The 23,398-nt window shown below is 43.2% G+C and overlaps 1 protein-coding gene across 1 annotated transcript in view; it reads right to left on the reverse strand.

The window, feature by feature from the left end:
- Positions 1–23,398, reverse strand: part of LOC148538908 (uromodulin-like) — a 202,808-nt gene that overhangs the window by 47,645 nt on the left and 131,765 nt on the right. Inside the window, exons 8-12 of the mRNA XM_088451929.1 lie at positions 21,783–21,800; positions 20,830–20,844; positions 10,416–11,258; positions 8,129–8,233; positions 3,024–3,232 (exon numbers count right to left, since the gene is read on the reverse strand). Coding sequence (XP_088308055.1) covers positions 3,024–3,232; positions 8,129–8,233; positions 10,416–11,258; positions 20,830–20,844; positions 21,783–21,800 — 1,190 coding nt within the window. The remainder of the gene's footprint in view (positions 1–3,023; positions 3,233–8,128; positions 8,234–10,415; positions 11,259–20,829; positions 20,845–21,782; positions 21,801–23,398) is intronic.

Consider the following 23,398-nt stretch of genomic DNA (forward strand, 5'->3'; position numbering starts at 1 on the left):
CTTGCTCTTTACCTCATACTTTCCTGGAACACCCATCTCCATCCATTTCACCAACTCTGACATCCTTCTCCCCTGTATCTGGAGTGGAAGTCATGGCTCTCATCCGGTCCTCCCCTCCTTCCACCTCCCCCCTTGACCCTACCCCTTCACGTCTCCTCCACTACCTCTCTCCTTGTGCCTGTTCCCATCTTGCCCACCTACTCAATCTCTCCCTCTCATCTGGCACTTTTCCTTCCGCATTCAAACATGCCCTTTTCTCCCCCATTCTTGAAAAACCTACCCTTGATCCTAACACTCTCTCCAACTACCATCCCATCTCTCTCCTCCCTTTTGCCTCCAAGTTCCTTGAGCGTATTGTCTACCTTACCACCTTTCTCTCCTCCCACTCCCTCCTTTATCCTTTTCAGTCTGGCTTCTGTTCTCTCCACTCCACTGAAACTGCCCTCAAAAGTCAGCAATGACCTCCTTGCTGCCAAATCCAAGGGCCAATACTCTCTGCTTATTCTCCTTGACCTCTCTGCTGCCATTGACACTGTTGACCACCCTCTCCTGCTGCAAATACTTCACTCCCTTGGTCTACATGACACTTCTCTCTCCTGGCTGTCCTTCTACCTCTCTGACTGGTCCTTCTCTGTCTCTTCTCATGACTTCTCTTCCCCACCAAAGCCTCTTACAGTAGGTGGTCCCCAAGGTTATGTTCTTGGACCTCTACTATTCTACCTCTATATGTCCTCTCTAGGTGAACTCATAAGCTCTTTTGACCTCCATTATAATCTCTATGCTGATGATACTCAGACCTTTCCTCCCCTGACCTCTCCCCATCTCTCCTCACCCGTATCTCCAACTGTCTCTCTGCTATTTCTTCCTGGATATCCAAGTGATTTCTTAAACTTAATATGTCTAAGACTGAGCTAATCATTTCCCACCCTCAAACATAACCTCACTTCCCACTATTTATTTAACAATTGATGGCACAACTATCTCTTCTAGCCCCAAAGTGCACTGTCTTGGAGTTATCCTGGACTCCTCCCTCTCCTACAAACCACATATCCAGAGCATCTCACAGTCCTGTCATTTCCATCTCAAAAATATTTCTAAGATTATACCCTTTCTCAATCAGGATGCCACCAAAACCCTCATACACTCACTGGTCATATCCAGATTGGACTACTATAACCTCCTCCTATCTGGCCTCCCCAACTCCCATCTCTCTCCTCTCCAGTCTGTCCTCAATGCTGCTGCTCGACTCATCTTCCTCTCCAAATGCTCTACATCTGCCACCTCTCTCCTACAAGCCCTCCAATGGCTCCCCTTCCCTTTTAGAACCCAATTCAAGATTCTCATACTCGCTTACAAAGTCCTCACCCATTCCTCTCCCATTTATATCTCTGACCTCATCTCCCTCCACTCTCCTGTCCGCCTTCTTTGTTCAACTAATGCACGCTGCCTCTCATGCCAACTGATTACTTCCTCCCACTCCTGCCTCCAAGATTTTGCCCATGCTGCTCCCAACCTTTGGAACTCTCTCCCTCTCAGACTCTCCTCCTCTTTACAATCCTTCAAAATGGGCTCTCAAGACCCACTACTTCATTAAAGCCTTCCAGCTCCCATCCTAATTTGCTGCAACACGCTCCTTCCTCCCTGTTTACCACATCTGTGCAACACCTGTTTATCTACCCCTCCCCTTTAGAATGTAAGCTCTTACGAGCAGGGCCGCTACCCTCTTATACTTCTCCTTACTTTACTTTCATCTACTTCTTACACCCCACCAGGGCACCTAACACTTGGTTGCTTATGCTCTGTTGCATATCTAGGTGTTATGTTCACTAATGTAGAAATGTATATTATCCATGTCCTTGTCCTATATTGTATTGTACTGTAAGTCACTTGTAAAATTATCTGTTTATGTACTTTGTAAGGTGCTGCGGAACACTTGTGGCGCCATATAAGTAAAATATTAATAATAATGATTGACTTGTGGGCGGAGCCAAATTTAAACAAGCAGGAAGCAGCCACTTGTTGACCGGCGATGGGAAAGTGCCAGACAGGTGCCGAAGTGAAGTGCCAGTATGACATACCATTTGATACCGGCACACTTCAAGCACTGTATATATATATATATATATATATATATATATATATATGATACAAAGCAACAGGCCGGCACTCCAAAATGTTCTATATATATATATATAATTATATATATATATATATATATCAAAAGGTCAAAAACAAGTGCCTTATAGTGTAATTAATTCAGTTTCATTGAAGAGAAAAAAAAGGTAATTATTATGCGTACCATATAGGTTAAAAAATCATGCATGTAGTAGTTTACTTTACATCAGCCTGTGGTACACACCAACACTATTGTCACGCCCATTTTATAAATTGTAGACAAGAAAAGCTGGGCCACTTGCTCTTGTTTGCCCCCCCCAGGCTGAAAGTTGCCAGCCAGCCCCTGACTGCGATGCATAAGCATGTGCAGATCACAAAATCGTCAGGCTGCGTGAGACCGCAGCCTAATGAATGGGTCTGAATCAGGCCCATAGTGTACAAATGAAATATAATTGTCTGTGTCCACTCGTGTTAGAAAAAGTACTTAAGTACCTACAGGCCTACTCTTCCAGAAGTTCCTGGTGAATCGTGTTGTTATGGCCTCACCACCTACAGCTCAATGATGCATTGGACAGTATTGGATGAGCCTTGAATTTTGCAAATTTAGTCATTACACCTCAGCATTTGCCCTATGGGAACTTTCTCTGTAATATATTCTAAAAGAAGTTCAAAAAATTTGCAAATCTGCTTAAGTAAGTTCTTTTTTTATTTTTTAAATCAGATAAAAGTGATTTAGTTATTAGAGATACGTAACAGTAATGTTTGGAGGTAATTGTCACAGTGATGGTGGTAGCAAGTGGGGCTGGGATGACACAAAACAAGGGTACTAGAGGGACACAAAATGAAGACCTTATGCTGAATGTGCTTTGGTAATCATATGTTATTTGAAATCCATTGGAAACACTTACCACCAACTCATTTCCACACACTCCATTTTTTAAGATGGATACCACAGATATTGTATTTGTCATGTTGAAATCAGAAAATCCTACACAGCTCTTGTCTCTCAGGTGCACATTTTTGGTGTTCAAATTGAACTGTTTTAGTTGACACTCCTTGAAGGAAGCTTGTATTTCCTGACTACCACATATTAGCTGAGGGCGCAGGTCTTGTACAGCTAGAAAAAGGAAGCACAATATTGTGAGGCCATTTTAAAATTGTATTTCTGACAACTTTTCTCCCAATAGGAATACTTAGCATTCTTTGTTTCTTACACTCTGCAAGGCATAATGAAATCAAAATAAAATCCTTTCCATTTTTATGTAACTCTTTGTATAATAAAATAGAACTGGGTTTGCTGAGTGTAGCGCAATGTGTACAGGACTAAAACATAAAACAAAAAATAAGTTAAAAGAACATGTACATTGGGCATTGTATATACTGATTCAGTGACAGAGAGATATTTTGAATTATGCTTCCTCATACCTAATGCATCTTCCAAAGAACAGGTGAGTGAAAGAAAAAATAAGATGTGCTGACTGTCAAATGAATGTAAGCACTGAAGCTCACCTTCTAGCAATAACATCAACAACATTTTAGATTAGTTCCTCTTTCACATGATTCCTTACCCTCTATCTACTCCCCACTCCACCCATTTCCTAAACGCACCATATATTAAATACTAGCTGAAGTACCCAGTATTGCCTAGATTTAGTTGTTGAAGGTAGGCATCACACACCAAGTGCCACCCCTCTGTGATGTTTTCATCCAAATCCATCCAATGGAAGGCCCTGAAAAGGCTCCCCGTGACAAAGATCTGCCCAACATACACCAAAGGGAGGTGCGACTGGGACCTAAACTTCAAGTTATTAAGTTAGGCATCTCAGACCAATTGGCAGGCACTCCAGATCTATTGCCACCCCTCTGTGAAGTTTTCATCCAAATCCATCCATTGGAAGGCCCAGAACAGTCTCCTTGGGTTAAAGTTCTGCCCAGCATACACCAACAGGAGGTCCAATGGGGACCTCATTTTCAAGTTATTAAGTTTGGCATTCCAGAACAACTATAAGGCATTTCAGGCCAATTGCCACCCCTCTGTGAAGTTTTCATCTGAATCCATCCAGTGGAAGGCTCAGAACAGGCTCCCTGGTTCAACATTTTTCCCAGCATACACCAACAGGAGGTCCACTGGGATATCAACCCCCTAGTATGTCTTCTGGGATCCAATGTTACCACTCTGTGAAGTTTTCATCTAAATTATGTGATATTGTCCAAATCCATCCAGTGGAAGCCCCAGAGCAGGCTCCATGGGTCAAAGTTATGCCTGTCACACTCTGCCGCAAGATCCAACTGGGACCCCAACAACTCCAGTAGGCATCCTAGACAAATTGCCAACCCACTGTGAAGTTTTCATCCAAATACATCCAGTGGAAGGGCCAGAATAGGCTCCCTGGGTCAAAGTTCTGTCGAGTGTCCCCAGTTCAAGTTCTGCCCAGTGTACACCAATGGGAGTTCTGACAAGGACCTCAACCTCCTATTATGTCTTCTTGGATCCAATGTTACCACTCTGTGAAGTTTTCATCCAAATTCATCAATCGGAAGGCTCAGAACAGGCTGTCCGAATCAAAGTTCTGCCCAGCATACACCAATGGGAGGTCTGACTGGGACTGTAAAACCCCCTTAAACTTGGCCAGAATCCAACTGGGTCACCTTGCATTGATTTCATCTCAATCGGTGCAAGGGTGTATGAATGTATAACCAGACAGTCAACAATCAAACAAACGAACAAACAGATCCATTAATTTTATATATAAGTTCTGTGGTAGCAACCATTCGAGTTCTGCCAAAGTGTACATCTCTTCACTTGATGAGGTGTCATCAGACGAATGCAACTGTATGCATAGAGAATTATAACAGAAGGGCAGCACAGGCAAGGTGTTATCACTTCACGTCATAGTATTGGTTTAAGTATTTTCTAGAAACAAGGGAAATGGCAACAATTTTATTTTTACTAGTAAATGGACCCAGCTTCTGCTGGGTCACCTCAGACACCCCAGCTCTGCACTCTGCAGTGCCCCCTTCTTCAGTTGAGCTCTCTGTGCAGGTGTGTATGTGTGAACTGTCATTAGGCAGCTAGGGAAGGAAAAAGTACAGCCCTCCTATCTGAGGCTGCTGCTGCTTAGCTCTGCACAGAGCCAGGCTGTCCCAGCTGTCAGGATTCCGTTGCTCAGAATGTCGACAATGGAATCCTGACACCAGTCAGAAGCCAGGTATCCAGACTGCCGACATCCCGAAAGTAAGTTTTTGGGTTAGGGGGGAGGGAACCCCATAAATCTGTAGGACTCTGGTTGTAGAGGTGGCAGGCAGAAAGCTTACAAAATGTCTATCTTAGCCAGAAGGGCAATAGGACCAGAAGAACAATTCAAGTATAAAGCTGTAGCAAAAGATTGCTAAGTAACATGGCACAATTCCATAGGAATTAACTGAATGACCCACAGGGTAAAACATGCTGAATCAACCAATATTTACCAGTGCAATTAAAAGGGGGTTACTAAATCAACTCTTATGAGTCACAGCTCATGCATACCTAATATAGGACTTCAATACAAAAACCTTAACATATCTCAACTAGGGATATGGTTAATATTCCAGCACTTATAAAGCCGGCGCCAAGATCCCAACATGTCAGAATCTGACCACCGGCATACCAGAGGTAAGTAACAGGGTTAGGGGGAGTTTTAGAGTAAGACTGGGGGTAGAGTTAGGTTTAGGCTGCATGGGAGGAGGTTTAGGTTTGGGCTATGGGGAGTTACATTTAGGTTGCGGGGCTGGAGAGTTAGGGGTAGGGGAAGGGTAGCATACTTACCTCCTTCTGTTGGGATTATCACCCAGTCAGGATTCCGGCATTGAGATTCTGACCACCGTGACCCTGAGTGCCTGCATCCCATACCCAATGCCTAATTTGTTTCACACTTACTGCATATGGAGAGAGCAGTCTGGGAAGAGAGATAGAGAGAGAAGGGATAGGCTATGGGGTGAGAGGGAGGGGTGATGGGCAGCTATGGACTGGGGAGTGAGATAGAGGCAAATTGGGTTTGAAGAGAGAAGGGGGGCAGACATTTTTAATATACAGTAATTTTACATATAATTAAAATTACCAGTTGCCCACTGTCAGTATTGGGAGGTTAGGGGATGTAACCCAGAGCTGAGTTATTGGGAATGCTGATGCCAATCCCTAGTACTAGTACCCATCTGATATAATGACAGGCTTTTTCATGTACTGCTCACCTTTACCCCCAGTACTCTCCTCTTCCATCTCCTCACACATTAAGTAATGCTGCCTGTGCAGTCACTTCAGCCTTAGCCCAGAATGATAATTTCCACACTTCAACCAATATCTCACTCATCTTGGTCCCCACCTCCATCCTCCTATATACTGTACCTATTTCTCACTCTCCTCATGCATGGGTGCCCTGCACTGTGCCATTACCCGCCGTTACACCTACCCCTTAACACCAATATCTTTTACAGTTAAAATGTGCCCTCTATAATCTCATTGTGGCCGTTACAGGATATTTACAAAATTTTGTTCTGTTTCACCCTCCAAGAGGAAGACAGAGAAAATCCTTTAGTACTGTACATGTTGAGAAGTGATATGTACAGGGATTTTCTCTGTTTTTTGTTATGCCATTTTATCTGTACAGCAGTTCATCTAACCATCGATATGATGTGCTCATGTGCTGCACTTAATTAAAAACAAGTCCCAGTTCGAAAAGAAAATATAAATTGTGATTTAATCATATTAAAATATACAAATAATAATAATATAACTAATAAGCTGTAAAAGTAGATTGAGGAGATAATAATAATAATAATAATAATAATAATAATAATAATAATAATAATAATAATAATTTAACAACTGCACTTACATTTTATGTTTGAGCATCTAGCAATACTGTTTTAACTAAGCTAAATTGTATGTTTTTATTGTTCATCTATGTGTTTGTAGTGTACTGCATATCCTTTATATATGCATTTATTTTATCCTATTAAATATCTTTGTCTGATTAAGAGAAGCCATCTTCTTATTCACATACCGACAAGCTGCATTATTATTATTATTATTATTATTATTATTATTATTATTATTATTATTAATATCCCACGTTTGCTCTACCTTAGTCACAAATGTGCCTCTTGGAGGGACTGGACTTGGGCAAAAGCATATAGTTCACACCCATTAATGCAAATTAGTTTAAGTGCTACAACTGAGATTCAAATGCAAGATTACATTTGTAGGCAGCGATGAGATTTCACTAATGCACTGTAGCTTCTAAGTTTAGAGCAGCATTTTTTTTTAAAGGCAAAACCAGATTGGTTTCGCCTTAAATAAATCGCCACTTTAAATCTAGTCGTTACATCACTGTTATTAACAAGAAGCAAACCTCAACTAATGCCTTGGGCACAGTAATACCTTATAGAAGCTCTGATCATTTCTACATTAGCCAGAACAATACTACCAGCCTTTGACAAAGCATTGTAATACCTAAAACTATGTTCTGTGAGCCTGATGCGCAGTGCACGTGTGCGACTGTACCACTGCGATCGCACAGACCACATAGAGCCATCGCAGACTGATCGACAGGCAGTGAGTGTTTTGGGGTGGTGACTGGGGGGGGGGGTGGGCAGCGAAACACTGTTTGAATGCTGTTGCATGGGCGTGCATAAATTAGCCATTGTGATTGCATACACAACTTATAAGTAAGAGTACTTTCTGCGTGCAACGAGGTTAGCAATTTCTAAGTGAGGTCAGGGCTGCTGTAATTCTGCGTGAGGGGCAGATGTTACTCAAAGGTATACTGATGTATACCCAGAACTACAAGGTATTACGGATGCGAGATAGAGGTAGTCGGCGTCTCTATGCTGCCTGTGCCGACGGCATTGCGATTGCATTCATTAGCCTATTTACACAGCAGACCTGCGTGTGATTGCGGAGCTGCCAACGCAATTGAGATCCTTAATGATTCAGACCCTACTGTATGTCCTTTACAGTAAATGCATTTGAACATACCAGATACATCATCAGTACTTTTGCAGTAGCATTTGTATCGTCCGTCAACCAATTTCAACTCTTCATCATCAGCACATGAGCTAGAATCTGTCACTATGGCTGGATCTGAAAGGAAATATTGTATCATTATATTTATTTAATAAAAATAAAAAAACAGACACATAACTGAATCACAAACTAAAATTGCCACTTAGATTTGACTGTTTCAATGATCTGGTACAGAACAAATGGAAAATAAAAGAATAAGAAAAATTTAACAGTAAATGATACTGTTCCATCCATGTGTTCTATTTATACAGTACATGATCATTGATTTTGCCAGCACAAATACAACAGGGAAAACATGAAATGTAAAAGTGTAGTATAGTTTTGACCCAGACATTTGGACTGAAGCATAATTGAATGTGTGCCTGTTTGTAGTGTGTATGTTGCATGTTTTCGCACAGCACATGCTACAGAACTGATCTCTAATTGGGACTGAAGATGTAAATCTAGTATTTTGCATAGAAACCAGCATACGGTACCTCCCAATTCTCTCCATTGTAACAGGCCAGTCACGTTTTGCTGGCTGCAAAAGGGGCAGACTTTTGGCCACAAATGTAAGTTTTTCTCTGATTATTAGTACGGTAGTTACTTTTAATTATATATTTTTTGTTAATGAAATAAATCAAAATAAATCATAAATCTGTGCTGGAGGTTTATGCATACTTATTTACTTTGTATACAGTATATCACCTCTGGGAGGGACCAGAGAGAGGTCCAAGTGATACACGGGGGACATGGTAGGCTGCAATTTGCATCATCATATTCCCAATTCCACAGTGCCACAAATTGAGCCATCACACAGTTGGGAGCAGAGCGCTAATGATGTAACTCAAGGAACGTCCCGAAATTCAGGAGTCTCCTAAACATTCTGGGAGAGTAGGCAAGTATGGGTTTGTGCCTGTCTGTAACATCGGGGTTGGAGCCAAGTATAGGGCACATGATGAGACATGTACATTCTTGGGTTTATTGTGCGTGGAATAACCTCTGGCAGCAGAATTTGCAGAGAAACAGAGAAATATTAGTAAATACAGTTTGCGAACAACTGAGGATTAGTGACATGATTGTGAATCAGATACAAGTGGAAATGGAGACAGATATTGTGGATTTCAGCATATGGCACATGCGACACAGTAAGAAATCGGTGAGTGCATTTGGATCGGATAATACATACACACACCTATATAGGGCCTGATTCAGAGATGAGGCAATGGTGAGGTTTGCTCAGTTTGAGTAATTATCGGTAATCTGCTCATGCATCTAGTTTTTCGTTGTTTTTGCTTGCAGTGAGGGTTCATTTACAGAATGATTGACAGGCAGGGACCATTTGTGAGTGGTAACGGGAAGGTGATGACTTAAACACAGTCATGTCGTGGCTGTTTGTGGGGCATGTCTGTGCCTGCGACTGCAATTCTGTGTGCAGTAAAAATGGCTCTAGTGTCTCCCATGGTCATTCTGCATGACCATATGGTTATTCAGAAGTCTGATAATTGACTGATCTGTGAACGAGCTGTGTATTTGTATTTGTACACAGGCGCCTCTGGAGCCAATGGTGGATGTCTCAATAAAAACCCGGCAGCTGCAACATTTGCATACTTTGCACAGCAGCTGCATGCAAATTTGCAGCTGCTTCAGGATTATCTTACAGTATTTGTTGAATCAGGTCCATGGTTCATTAGTGCGTCTAGATTGATCCATCCTTCATTGGACCACACTTTCTGTGAAATGGGTGCTTCTGAATGATAACTGGACAGCATGGAATTGTTCCATCTAGTAGGAGTGTCATGGGAGTGTTGTGGGTCTGTGAGCCGGCTTCTGTGCTCATTTATAGAGTGTGGACAGAAATTAAATGCCTATTTCAAATACAGTAGATCTTTTGCTTGGTGTGGGTGCAAGTCCAGATACAAATGGTGGTGGTTGTGGCTACGGATGTAAATACAGTGGGCGGGATTTGCTTCCACAAGCAGACACACAGATCTTTGTCATATATGTGTGGATTATTGCATTAGCATTCTTTAATAAGTAGGCTGCCACAGCCATACAGAAAAGCAGTGGCAGATGCGTTTAACTCAGAATCAGGATCTATATTGTTATCTGTGTTAGTCTAGCATAGATGTACTATAATTGACACCCTAGTGAAGTGTTATCTCTCTCACATTTGCATCACTAGCCAGTAAATATTAGGACAAAAGCTCACTCCATGTAACCTTTATTAATATACAGTATATGACTTTACAGTGCTTACCTGTACAATATCCAGCATAGTCGGTTGGAGTTCCACTGAGTTTGTATACATAATAATTCCCAGGACAAGCTTTAATCTGTATAGTTGATGTCCAGTAGCAGCAATCACCATAATATGAAGTACAAACTGTTTGAGTTACAATTCCATCTGATTGGTCAGGATGTTTACTATTTAACCACATGGGGCTCCTGGTGTAGCAACTACCTTGAACAGGACAAAACTCAGGAATGCGGATTCCCCCACTGCCTTCAAAACGGTACCATCCAGTAAGGTAATAGTCAGAACGTCCACAATAGTAACTAGAGTAATAATAGTAGTAATAATAGTAATAATAACAGTAGTAGTTAGAATTATATGATGTGCTCCTGGTAGGCTCATTTAGTGTAGTATAGCTGTAGCACGGATCAAGGCAGGTATGGGAACCTTTGGCTTTAATGCATTCTCTAGCAAACCCACATACCTCTCTTGTGCATTCATCTACCTCACAATAAGTATATCCATCTCCAAAATATCCAGCTGGGCAGGAGCATGAATAGGATCCATAGTGATTAGAACAAATGGCTAATGGATGGCAGCTATTTAGTTCTGGGTTTGAACACTCATCTACATCGACACATGTTTTATTTTCTGATTTGAAGCCAGAGTAGCATTCACAGTCATATGAGCCGTGAGTATTGATGCAATAACCAGGGTTGCAAGGGTCCGTCCAGTAATAATAATAGTAACATTCATTAATGTCATCACATGAATATCCATCACCACTGAATCCCTCATTGCAGACACATCTATAGGACAACATGACTTTTGTACAGGAAGCATCGGTGCTGCACTTTGAGCAAATGGCTGCAAAAAATAGCAATGATACAGTTGTTAGAAATAGATATCAGATTGGAATGGATTTCTTATTAAAAGTGATGTCTAAGACAATAATAATAAATTAAATCAGAAATCATTTATATTCATCACAATTATAAATCAATATAATTTAGCACTCATGCCGGGATTTAGCAAGGGATGTAGTCGGCATCCCGGCGTGCGGGATGCCGACGGTCTTAATACCGGAGCCGAAATCCCAACAGGTAAGGACCCCGGCACCTGTATCCGGACCATTAGCAAACAGTACTATCCTATACAGTGTTTAAGTCATCAAGCATTAAATACATGACAGCTTGCATTCCATTTCATGCAATGTTTGTTTGTTTGTTTGAAAAAATTGAAATGAAACATTTGCTAAGCGTCACCCACAATGCGAACCTTCTGTACAAAACATTTGTATTTCATGTTGGATTACAGTTGAACAAAAACAGGTTTTTCTTCCCATTGCATTATGGCGAATCAGGAACAAAGATAAAATATTTTGTTTGATATTAAAGGGGTAAATGATGGCTTGTAATCAATGTTTTATTCTTTTAAACTTTAGTTTACAATTGGATCTGTATTTTTAATTTACTTATTTTGATATTTTAGCAATAATACTCATCAGTCTTCTATTATACTGGGGCCCATGCTCATTATAGAAAAATGTGCCCATTGTATGTTTCTATTATATTTCTATTATATTAGGACCACTCAGGCAGTAATGATACCAGTCCAGTGTCACAATCTTCTTTAGTCTCCCATTCCCCACATCTGGGGGGATATGGGTATCGAATACACAATTTGATGAATCCTGCCCCCAATCATTTCCTATAGTTAAGAGCTTTATAAAGATTTAGTACATTTACTTCTATGGTGAAATAATAATATTTTTTTTATTATTTTAGATAGCAAACAAAGCTCAAATATGATGTCCAAACAAACTGCAGTGATATCTTACAACCTCTACAGTCTTTCAGCAATTATTTACTTAAATTGCTAATTCATGAATTAATAGGGGAATAGTTAAGAGACAGACAACAATATTAAGTACAATAATCAAACCAGTTACAATTTTTTTGAAGCCTCCAAGAATTTCAGTAGCTTTATAAATCTTCACACAATGATTTTTATCCTTACACAGGTACAGGACAAGATCTATTATTGAAAATGCTTGTTTTGTCAAGATACAGGAAGATTATTTATTCCCTAATTTGGAGTTGTCTAATATTTATTAAATTACCCTTGTGTTTAACAAAACCGCACCTTAGCATTTTCATTATGTAGCAGTGCTATCACAGTAACTGTTAGGTGGAGGTGTTATATATATATGTTTGATATAATCACCAAGAGGAAATAATTTACATTTTTATTTTCTACTAGCTGGAATAACCGGTGTTTCCCGAGTTGAAGACTGGACCCTGAAGTAAACCTGCAGGCTTTATTTGTTTACATTGTCCAAGAGCCAGCCCTAGGTAATTTGGTGCCCTAGGCAAAATTTTGACTGGTGCCCCCTAGCAGATAATCCCACCAGCAATTTAAGTGTTTATATGCGGATGTAGTTATATTGCTGGCGGATGGGATGCCACCTGTCCATATACTGATGCAAGAACCCCTAACGTCCATACCTGGGTAAGCATGTTAAGTTTCCCCAGAATGGGGGGGGTTAGATTTATGAACTCCTGGGGGGTAGATTAGGGATAGGCACCCCCCGGAGTGTATTAGGGTTAGGCTACGGGGAGGGGGGCAAGGGGTTAGGGTTAGGCACCACTGGGGGGAGGTAATATGCATATTTATCAAAGGATAAATGCCTGGTCTTTACACATTATGCCACACATTAATGCCCTTTACACATGATGCCACACAGCAATGCCCAGCCTTTACACATTATGCCACAGAGCAATGCCCAGCCTTTACACATTATTCCATGCAGTAATACCCCTTACAAATGATGCTGCACATTAATGCCCTTTATACATGATGCCGCACATTAATGCCCTTTACACATGATGCCGCACATTAATGCCCTTTAGTCCCCCTCTGCAGTGCCCACAGTAGTAGCCCCCCTCTGCAGTGCCCCAGTGGTATTCCCCACTCTGCAGTGCCCCCAGTGATAGCCCCCCTCTGCAGTGCCCCCAGTAGTAGTTCCCCTCTGCAGTGCCCCCAGGAGTCCCCCATATACCTCTCAAACCCCTTATGCAGTGGAGGTAGCTGCCCCTCAAATATGAGTGACCTGGGCATTAGGCCCAGATCACTAAAAGGCAAATTGGTGGGTCAACTACTGGGGACCCACCTATTTGCCCTTTAGTGACCTGGGCCTAATGCCCAGGTCACACACCTATTTGGGGGGGGGGCAGATCCCTTCAATTGGGCCTAATGCCCCCTATGTAACCCGGGCCTTGTGCCTGCCTATATACCTACAGGCCTATTGCCTGAATTTATGCCACGGGCCTAGTGCCCGACAACCCTGGTGGTCTAGGGAGGGGTAAATAACAGTGGCCCAAGGCCGCCTACCTGCACGGTGGAAGAGTCTGCGGGAGGGAGCATCGATAGCTCTTTTGCTTTCCTCCCCTGCAGTCCTCTTCGGTCCTCAGCTTCAGTCTGCTGCCGCTGGCCCGTCCAGTTGCCGCGCCGCTCTTCACTTGTCTTCGGGAGGTGTTCACTCCTCCCCTCCACTGATGGACTTAACGTTCCTGCTCAGCAGCGTCTATTAAACATGCCGCAAGTGGGCGGGGCTATGACACGATGAGCCACGATTGGCTCATCGCGTCTGCCTCCTATTGGCTGCTGGACTGCAAGCCAAAAGCTCGTGGCCAGTGCCAGACCACTACCGCCGCTACTTGGCTTATGGGCAGCGAGCTCCGCTCAGCTCTCGCCTGGAGCCAAGCTTCTCCCGCCGCCACTGGTGGAAGGGACCAGGCGGTCCCTTCACCAGGTACCCGCCGTGGTGACTTACCCTGCGCTGGGAACAAACACTGTCCCAGCACCGGGCACGGATGCTGTGCCGATGCTGGGATCAGACACTTGATCCCAGCACGGCTTTCCACAGCAGCAGCCAATGAGAGTCTATCTTACTGTCATTGGCTGCTCTAACAGACAGCGTTGTGTCTGTTGCTGCAGGGGTACGCGATGTGCTGCAGCCAACTGTCAGGGATTGGCCACATCACAGTGCATCCCCGGGGACCCGGTAACTTTCAAAAAGTGGGTCCCCAGTGCCCGATATCGGGCAAAATACGCACTATAGCATGTATTTGTGAACACTGGGGAGGGCATCGGCAGAGCCCTGGAATGCCCCTATGCATTCCAGTCGTCCCTAGGCATTTGCTTAGAATGCCTATGCCTAGGGCTCGCTCTGCATTGTCCTCATCTATAAACCCATTCCATTGATCCTGAAAAGGACCCCAAGGTTTGCTAAGAGGCATGCAAACAGTGGTGTAAGTACCGTGTGTCATGAATCTGTCTAGTTTGCACCTTTTGCCTGTAGACTTACCCCTGCCAACTGTCTCCATGGACTTGTATGTGCTCTGATCATGCTGGCTGCAGCACTTCTCCCTGCATTCCTTCCATAGTGATTATTTCACCTGGGTCCTTTACTGTCTGTGAACACTGCTAGCCCTGATTGGAATCACAGGTGTAGTTCAGACTCAGTGCTGCAGAGATGAATACTCCCTCTGCATGTTGTGCCTTCCACCACTCAAAATGCTACTGCCAGACCACCTGTCCATATCCACCAATTGCAGCCAGACCCAGGGTATATATATCCTCCCCTGATAGCATTCTGGGCCTGAACATCTCATTACTTCCGTGGTGTAAGGTTCGTGCTGTTTCTGTATCCATGTGTATCCCTAAATCCTGCTACAGCAACCACTGGTGCAATCCAGAAAACCTGCCACAGCAACCACTGGTGCAATCCAGAAAACCTGCTACAGCAACCCCTGGTGCAATTCAGAAAACATGCTACAGCAACCCCTGGTGCAATCCAGAAAACCTGCTACAGTACCCCCATGCATCTAGAAATCCTGCTACAGCAATACCTGTCAATCCTGACATCCTGCTAGCATCAGCTAATAGTGAGTTCCTGTGCTCCTGACCTTAGTCCTGTGCTCTGCTAGCCCTACTCCTGGTTGGTCCCTGGTACCCTGAAAACCTGTATCGTGGTTCCTACTGTGGATCAACTCCTGCTCCTTCTACCTACCCACTCCCTCCCTGAACCTAAATCCCAAACCTACCCATTCCTTCCTGAACCTGTAATTCCCAATTATCCAATCCAGCCTGCACCTGAGTTCCAACCTTTGTCACAGCATTTCCGGATCACCCTGTTTAACCCTTGTCTCAGCATTACCTGATTTCCCTTCAGCCATTGTCACGTTATTCCAGTCCAGAGTCAAGTTCCTGTCATATCAGTTCTATCCATGTTGTTCCAGTCCAGAGTCAAGTTCCAAGCTCATCAGTTCAAGCCATGTAGTTCCAGTCCAGAGTCAAGTTCCTAGTTCATCAGTTCAACTCAACAAGTCTTCCTGCCGGTCCCAGTCCGGTTCCTCCTAGTTCCTGTCATTTATCATCAAAGGCAATTTCCACTGCTACACAAATCTTGCAAATAGAGCTATCTACGTCATCTGTGGTTCCAGTCATACTGGTTTCCATTGAATCCCGATCACCACCTGAGGCAGGTAACTCGCAGACACCATTTGTGACACAATGTTCAGGCACAACGATGGTGGTGGGTCAAGCACCTAATAAGGGACTAGGGACTTTATTCAGAGGCAGCAAGCCGGCTCCCTCGTGCGCATGCATGAGACCCACTACGACCGACAGCGCCTGCCGTAGCGGGTCTCTTTCCAAAGGGGGCGAGCTGTTGATGTTGATTGACAGCTCGCCCCGTTTGGAAGGTGGGCCGGGGGGGTGGCAGCCCAAATGGAGGCGTTCCCATGGGAAAGCCAACCGTTTGGGGGAGGCCCCACTGACATCACTAGTGATGTCAGTGGAGATCTTTCGGCTCTGACAGAGCCAGAAGCTCTCCAGGGCTTACGACAAGTGATACCCTATCCTAGCGGTCGTTAGAGCTGTGGATGTTAACCCTCAGCCTAAAGACCGCAACAGAGGCGGGCGGTCAGGATGCAAGTGGCCGCCCAGTTTCTGAGCGACCGCTTGCATCCTTTGACCACCTCTGAATGAGGCCCTAGATGCTTTCCATAACCTGGTCACCCGCTTGGATTCACAGGAGGCCGTACAGCATCAAGTGCTACAGCTTTTGCAAATCCTGAATAACCAGCTAGATGTTACCCAAACCTTACCTGAACCCCTAACTACCTTCCATCAACTGCTGGAACAGCTTCAGGCTCTACTCAGCTCTAAGAAATTCAGTAATGATCTGAAAAATGTTGCTGCCTATGTCTCAACTAAAACCTCTGCCTTGGAATCCCTAAGAAACAAGGATTATTCTGAACCAAGTAATGTCAGACATCATAGTTACCCATGCCCCAAGCTCTCTGTGGTTGAATGCCAGTGGCGCAAAGATTTACAGCTCTGCCTCTATTGTGGGAGTTCTGACCACTTCATTAAAGACTGTTCCCTTTGCAACTCCAGTAGTGGTTCCAAGTGTCAACGTCAGTGCCCGTTCCGGTCCCAGCCCAGATTCTGCCCATTCTGGCCAAAGCCCGGAATCTGCTCATTCCAGCCCCAGCCCGGATTTTCTGCCCATTCCAGCGCCAGCCCGGATTCTGCCAGTTCTGGCCCCAGCCCAGATTCTGCCCATTCCGGCCCCAGCCCAGATTCTGCCCGTTCTGGCCCCAGCCCGGATTCTGCTTGTCCCAGCAGGGTACTCCAGTCAGCAGCCTCAGGAGGGGTTTCAAGTCTGGCACCCCAGCAAGGGGTTTCAAGTCTGGCACCCCAGCAAGGGGTCTCAAGTCTGGCACCACAGCAAGGGGTCTCATGTCTGGCACCCCAGGAGGGGGTCTCAAGTCTGACACTCCAGGAGGGGGTCTCAAGTCTTGTACCCCAAGAGGGGGTTTCAAGTCTCATTCCCCAGAAGGGGATCTGAAGTCTCGCACCCTAGCAAGGGTCCTCAAGTCTCACACCCCAGGAGGGGCTCTCAAGTCTAGCACCACAGGAGGGGGTCCTCAAGTCTCGCACCCCTGGAGGGGGTTTCAAGTCTCGCACCCCAGGAGCGGGTTTCAGATTCCAGTCCCCAGAGAGGAGTGTCGTGTACTTCTAATTCTGATCATGGTTCCTGTTCAGCATCTCCTGAAAATATTGTTGCAGTGGATGACAATCTCTGTAGTCTGTTCTCAGCTTTGATGGTTGATGCTACTGTCTCTAGCTCCCCAGGACTCCCTGTTCCATCAATTGGTCCGAATTCCGAACATCTGTCAGCTTCAGTTATTTCAACTCCTCACCAATCGGAGCATCCTCAAGTTTCCTCCAGCCCTGCACCTGAATGTGCTCTGCAATCCTTGAACACACAGGATTCGTTGGATACTCCAGCATGTATTTATTTTGATGGGGACTTATCTCAATACTATGCTTTATTGAAACAATTCTTCGCTATGATGAATTCTTCTTTGCCATGTGGAGTCAAGCCTACTAATATTGTAGAGTTTATTATCCCATCTTTTCAAGGTAAAGCTTGGGACTGGGTTACCCCTATTTACGCCTCCAATGATCCAATGCTTCTAAATATAAAAACTTTCAGTGAAGCTGTTATCAATGAGTTTTGTCCTTGCCCTGTAAACCAAAATTCTAGCGAAGTTCTCAGTTCCAAAATATTGTCCAAACAGTCTGTTTGTGCTACCAAGAATTTGTCCTCCACTCCCCTGAAGTCCGAACTAGGTCAAGTTTTCAAGGGCCAGCGTGCTGAATTCCAGGCATCCCAAGAAAGCAGCACTACTGAATCTGTAACCCTGAACATGACCTGTGTGCACACCTTCTTGTCCTACTGTACCTCCCAAAATTCTGATCCTGTCCTTCCCAGTCACATATTTCCACAGGAGTTCCCAGAGATGTCCATTGGTTGGCACAAAATGTTCTTGCAGCGAAAAGAAGAATCAGTGAAGGTCTTGAACTATCTCCCTTGTAGACTTTCCACTCCAAGTACCCCAACAAATTGAGAATTGGGAAGATGTCTGAAGAGATGTTTTCAGAGATATGGTGTCCCTGTGTTTGAAGCTCCTGGAATGTCATGTTTGAAAGAAATTTGTTGTTTTTTCTCGGTGTCTGGAGTTCACCCATAAAGAGGGGGGTACTGTCACAAATCTGTCTAGTTTGCACCTTTTGCCTGTAGACTTACCCCTGCTAACTGTCTCCATGGACTTGTATGTGCTCTGATCATGCTGGTTGCAGCACTACTCCCTGCATTCCTTCCACAGTGATTATTTAACCTGGGTCCTTTCCTGTCTGTGAACACTGCTGGCCCTGATTGGAATCACAGGTGTAGTTCTGACTCAGTGCTGCAGAGATGAATACTCCCTCTGCATGTTGTGCCTTCCACCACTCAGAATGCTACTGCCAGACCACCTGTCCATATCCAGGGTATATATATCCTCCCCTGATAGCATTCTGGGCCTGAACATCTTGGTACTTCCGTGGTGTATGGTTCGTGCTGTTTGTGTATCCCTAAAGCCTGCTACAGCAACCTCTGGTGCAATCCAGAAAACCTGCTACAGCAACCACTGGTGCAATCCAGAAAACCTGTTACAGCAACCACTGGTGCAATCCAGAAGACCTGCTACAGAAACCCCTGGTGCAATCCATAAAACCTGCTACAGCAACCACTGGTGCAATCCAGAAAACCTGCTACAGCAACCCCTGGTGCAATCCAGAAAACATGCTACAGCAACCCCTGGTGCAATCCAGAAAACAAGCTACAGCAACCCCTGGTGCAATCCAGAAAACCTGCTACAGCAATACCTGTCAATCCTGACATCCTGCTAGCATCAGCTAATAGTGAGTTCCTGTGCTCCTGACCTTAGTCCTGTGCTCTGCTAGCCCTACTCCTGGTTGGTCCCTGGCATCCTGCAAACCTGCATCATGCTTCCTGCTGTGGATCAACTCCTGCTCCTTCTACCTACCCAGTCCCTCCCTGAACCTAAATCCCAAACCTACCCATTCGTTCCTGAACCTGCAATTCCCAATTATCCAATCCAGCCTGTACCTGAGTTCCAACCTTTGTCACAGTATTTCAGGATCACCCTGTTTAACCCTTGTCTCAGCATTACCTGATTTCCCTTTAGCCATTGTCACGTTATTGCAGTCCAGAGTCAAGTTCCTGTCATATCAGTTCTATCCACGTGGTTCCAGTCCAGAGTCAAGTTCCAAACTCATCAGTTCAAGCCACGTAGTTCCAGTCCAGAGTCAATTTCCTAGTTCATCAGTTCAACTCAACAAGTCTTCCTGCCGGTCCCAGTCCGGTTCCTCCTAGTTCCTGTCATTATCATCAAAGGTAGTTTTCACTGCTACACAAATCTTGCAAATAGAGCTATCTACATCATCTGTGGTTCCAGTCATGCCGGTCTACGTTGAATCCCGATCACCACCTGAGACAAGTAACTCGTAGACACCATTTGTGACACCAGGGGTGCACACCTGCTGGCTGCTGATGGCACACAGGGAGAGTCAAGAGGCTGCTGGAGGAACACAGGGAGGTGAGTTGCTATTGGGGACATAATGTGTAAGGGGCACTACTATTGTGTGGAATAATGTGTTATGTGGGGCACTACTACTATGTGGCATAATCTGTAAAGGGCATTACTGTGTGGTATAATGTGTAAGGGGCATTACTGGGTAGTTTAAGGGGCATTACTGTGTGGCATAATGTATAAGGGACACTACTACTGCATTGCTTAATATATGTATAAGGGGTACTACTGTGTGGCATAACCTGAATGGGCTATGTGTGGCATAACCTGAATGAGGTCTGTGTGGGAACAAATTTTACATCTTGGGGGCCCTTTTAAGATCTTGCTATGTGACCCACAAAGTTCTAGTTATGTCCTTACATGCAAACACAGATTGGATTTACTATGAACTTGCATGAGTCTTCAAGTTTTCTCAGGCTGTGGTTTTAAATTATAAATTTGTAGCGATCTCACATGATTTTGACAGTCTGCCAATTTCCACTGGAGTCAGCCCTGGAACCTGTATAATTTTAAAGTGTCCCCATTTTCCGACACTGTGTGACATTGTGTGGCCCTGACGAAATTCAAACCTAGGCAAAAACCTAATCCTGGTCAAACTACACCACCATGCCAAATTTGGTGGAGCTAGTTCCAAAACTTTGGCCATGCATAAAGGACAAAAAGGCAGACAGACATACACACTTTCTCACTTATTATATAGATTTGTATGAATTTCAAAATTACAGGTTCCTGAGAGAAACCACATCTTAAACTCATTTTGGCTCTTCTAATTTGCTGTCTATCGTGTAGCTTCCATATATGGCCATTTTTGGAGATTACACAGTCCAATGCAATGCTAAATTGGACTGGTGGCTGGGGATTAAAGTTTAGTTTGTGAGTTATCATATACAGTACTGTATCTCAACTTTATTCGGGGATATACTTACATGACATCTCGTCAGCTTAAAAAAAAGAAGAAATATAAAATTAGCATTTGTAAATCAGAATATTTAAGAAGTTAATTATGTATGTACTATTAAAATGAAACCCATCCCAGTAGATGAAGCCATCTATTCAAAACTTAATTTAAAATACTAAAGATGGCTTCAAATTGCAGACAGATAGGCAACAATATAACAAATCACCTGTAAAAACACAGGGCTTTTTACTGTACTTCTTTGTCATATTTAGAGAAGGAGTTTACCCTGGAGAAGTGTAAGATTTCTCCAGTGAGGCCTCTGCTTAGTGTTAGAATTGCTTCCCCATACACTAGTATGGGTAGAGTGATTCATAGAAATACATAAAGCTCAGCTTTCTGTCCTGCTTCTCTATAAAAATGTCCCACCTCAGCATGGTGTAATGAGGTGAAACTAGCCACTCGCTAGAAGAAAAGCAGGAAAGATGAATACTTCCATGTCTCCTCCCTGTACTCAGCACTCACTCTGCCTTCTTTGTATCATACAGCGGCCACTTCATGAGCAGACGCTGGATTGCTGAACACTATACACCTAGAAGCTGTCATATAACAATAAACCATACTTACTTTGTGTTAAATACACATTTTTTATAGTTACAATCTGGATTTTTTTTTTAAAATAAAGTGGAGGTCAGGGCTGTAGCTAGGGTAGTGCGGCCGATGCCATGGCACATGGCACCACAGGGCAGGGGGCGCTGTTTGGACCTGTCAGATTTCTGTTTATTATCATTCTTGCTTGTAGCTTCCTCTTATTTCATCCCCAGCATCTCCTGGCCTCCCCTATCTCTTCCCTGGCCCTTCCCCATGAAGCCATGGCCCTTTTTTGGGTGCATTATGTCCTTTTGAAAAATGAGGGGGCGCCAATGCTCTTTATGGCACAGGGCACCAAAAAGTCTAGTTACAGCTCTGGTGGAGGTTACTTACTTGATATACTGTTGCTGCCTGTAAAGCAAGAAATAACAGACAATAAGTCATAAAGAAGCATTTGAAGTGCAATAATTGTAAACCCCTTCCTATTGGAAAAGCAATGACCACCTGTATATCATCTGTCTACTGATAATTTTACATTTCTGTTTTTATAATTCTATAATTTTCTTAGTGTCTAAAACATTCTTTCTAAGAAATGTTTCCATTACAAATCTGGAAATTAATTCGCCATTATTACACCTGGCTGACCAGTAGTGAAAATATAGTAAGGATGAGCTGACATTTATATAGTTAATGAATTATGTTTCACATATGGAGGCCTAATAACTATAGTATTTTTACTATTTAAAACAAGGGATCTCTGAAACAGACACAAACAGCTCTCAATGGTGACAAATCATAGTTCCATATGTGATTCTTTTCATTTTGGACACAAGATAGTTGATGTGATCTATTGCAACAAATTTCATTCAACAATGTTAGCAGAGTTTAATGGTTAATGAATGAGTATTCCTAAGTTGCAAAGTATTTGTGCTTTATGCTTTTACCAGTTGCTCCTACTTTTACCCTTCCACTTGTAGCAGTTGTGTTAGGGGTTGTTATTTTTAAAACTTTCAAAAGCCAAGGATATCCTGTAGGGATTTTAATGGAAGCATATTATGAAGGTCTTAAAATAGACATAAATGATTTTATTGTAACATGTTCCCAACATACGTGTACTAAGACAAAGAGTAATGAGGAAGAAAAAAAAGGCCTATTTTATACTGTATGTGACTGAATATAATTCATGAGCGACTAATATCAGTTACATTCAAAATAAATCTAGGGTGAGATTTACCAAAGCTTGAAGAGTGATAAAATGGAGAGAGATAATGTACTCACCAATCAGTTCCTAACTATCATTTTACAGGCTGTATTTGAAAAATGAGAGTTAGGAGCTGATTGGTTAGTAGTTTATTTCTCTATACTTATTCTCTCTCCAAGCTTTACCTCCTCCATAGTGCTCTGTTAGAACAAGATGAGATATTGAAACCTTTGCTGGCAGTACTAAAACAACGTAATATTTACACAAGCCCAAAGCATGCAACAAGCATTTTTGAAAAGAATAGATAAAAAGAAGTTACCAATGGAATGAAATTACAATGGCTAACTCTAAAACAAAGTGGGTTCTTCTGATGTGATAGAGAAACCTTGTAATTAAAATATACTTTTCTAACAAAAGAGAAACATTTAAAAAAATAATAAGTATCATACTCTATCAAAGAATGTCAGTATGTGCTAAAGAGGCTCGTCTGGCAAAGTATCAATAATGGACACTGAACAAAACCAAACGACTATAAGAGGGGGTGATACATTCAAAATGTTCTGTCATGGTATCTTTAAGTTGTGAACTTAACTCCACAGGTCTTGAATTCAGTAAAGCCTAATATAATGTTATATGAGAATTAATAAACTGTTCATGTATTCTCATGTATTCTGTGAGTGGTTGCGCTCTGATATATGCACGTTCAACCAACCAAGGCATACGTATAAGAGAGCTTGACCACACACTCAAGAGTGGTATATCTATCTTACTAAATGGTCCTTGTTGTGACAAAATAGTGAAGATGATG

This window comes from Taudactylus pleione, unplaced genomic scaffold (assembly GCF_031769625.1).
Source record: "Taudactylus pleione unplaced genomic scaffold, aTauple2 ptg000032l, whole genome shotgun sequence".
Classification (NCBI taxonomy): domain Eukaryota; kingdom Metazoa; phylum Chordata; class Amphibia; order Anura; family Myobatrachidae; genus Taudactylus; species Taudactylus pleione.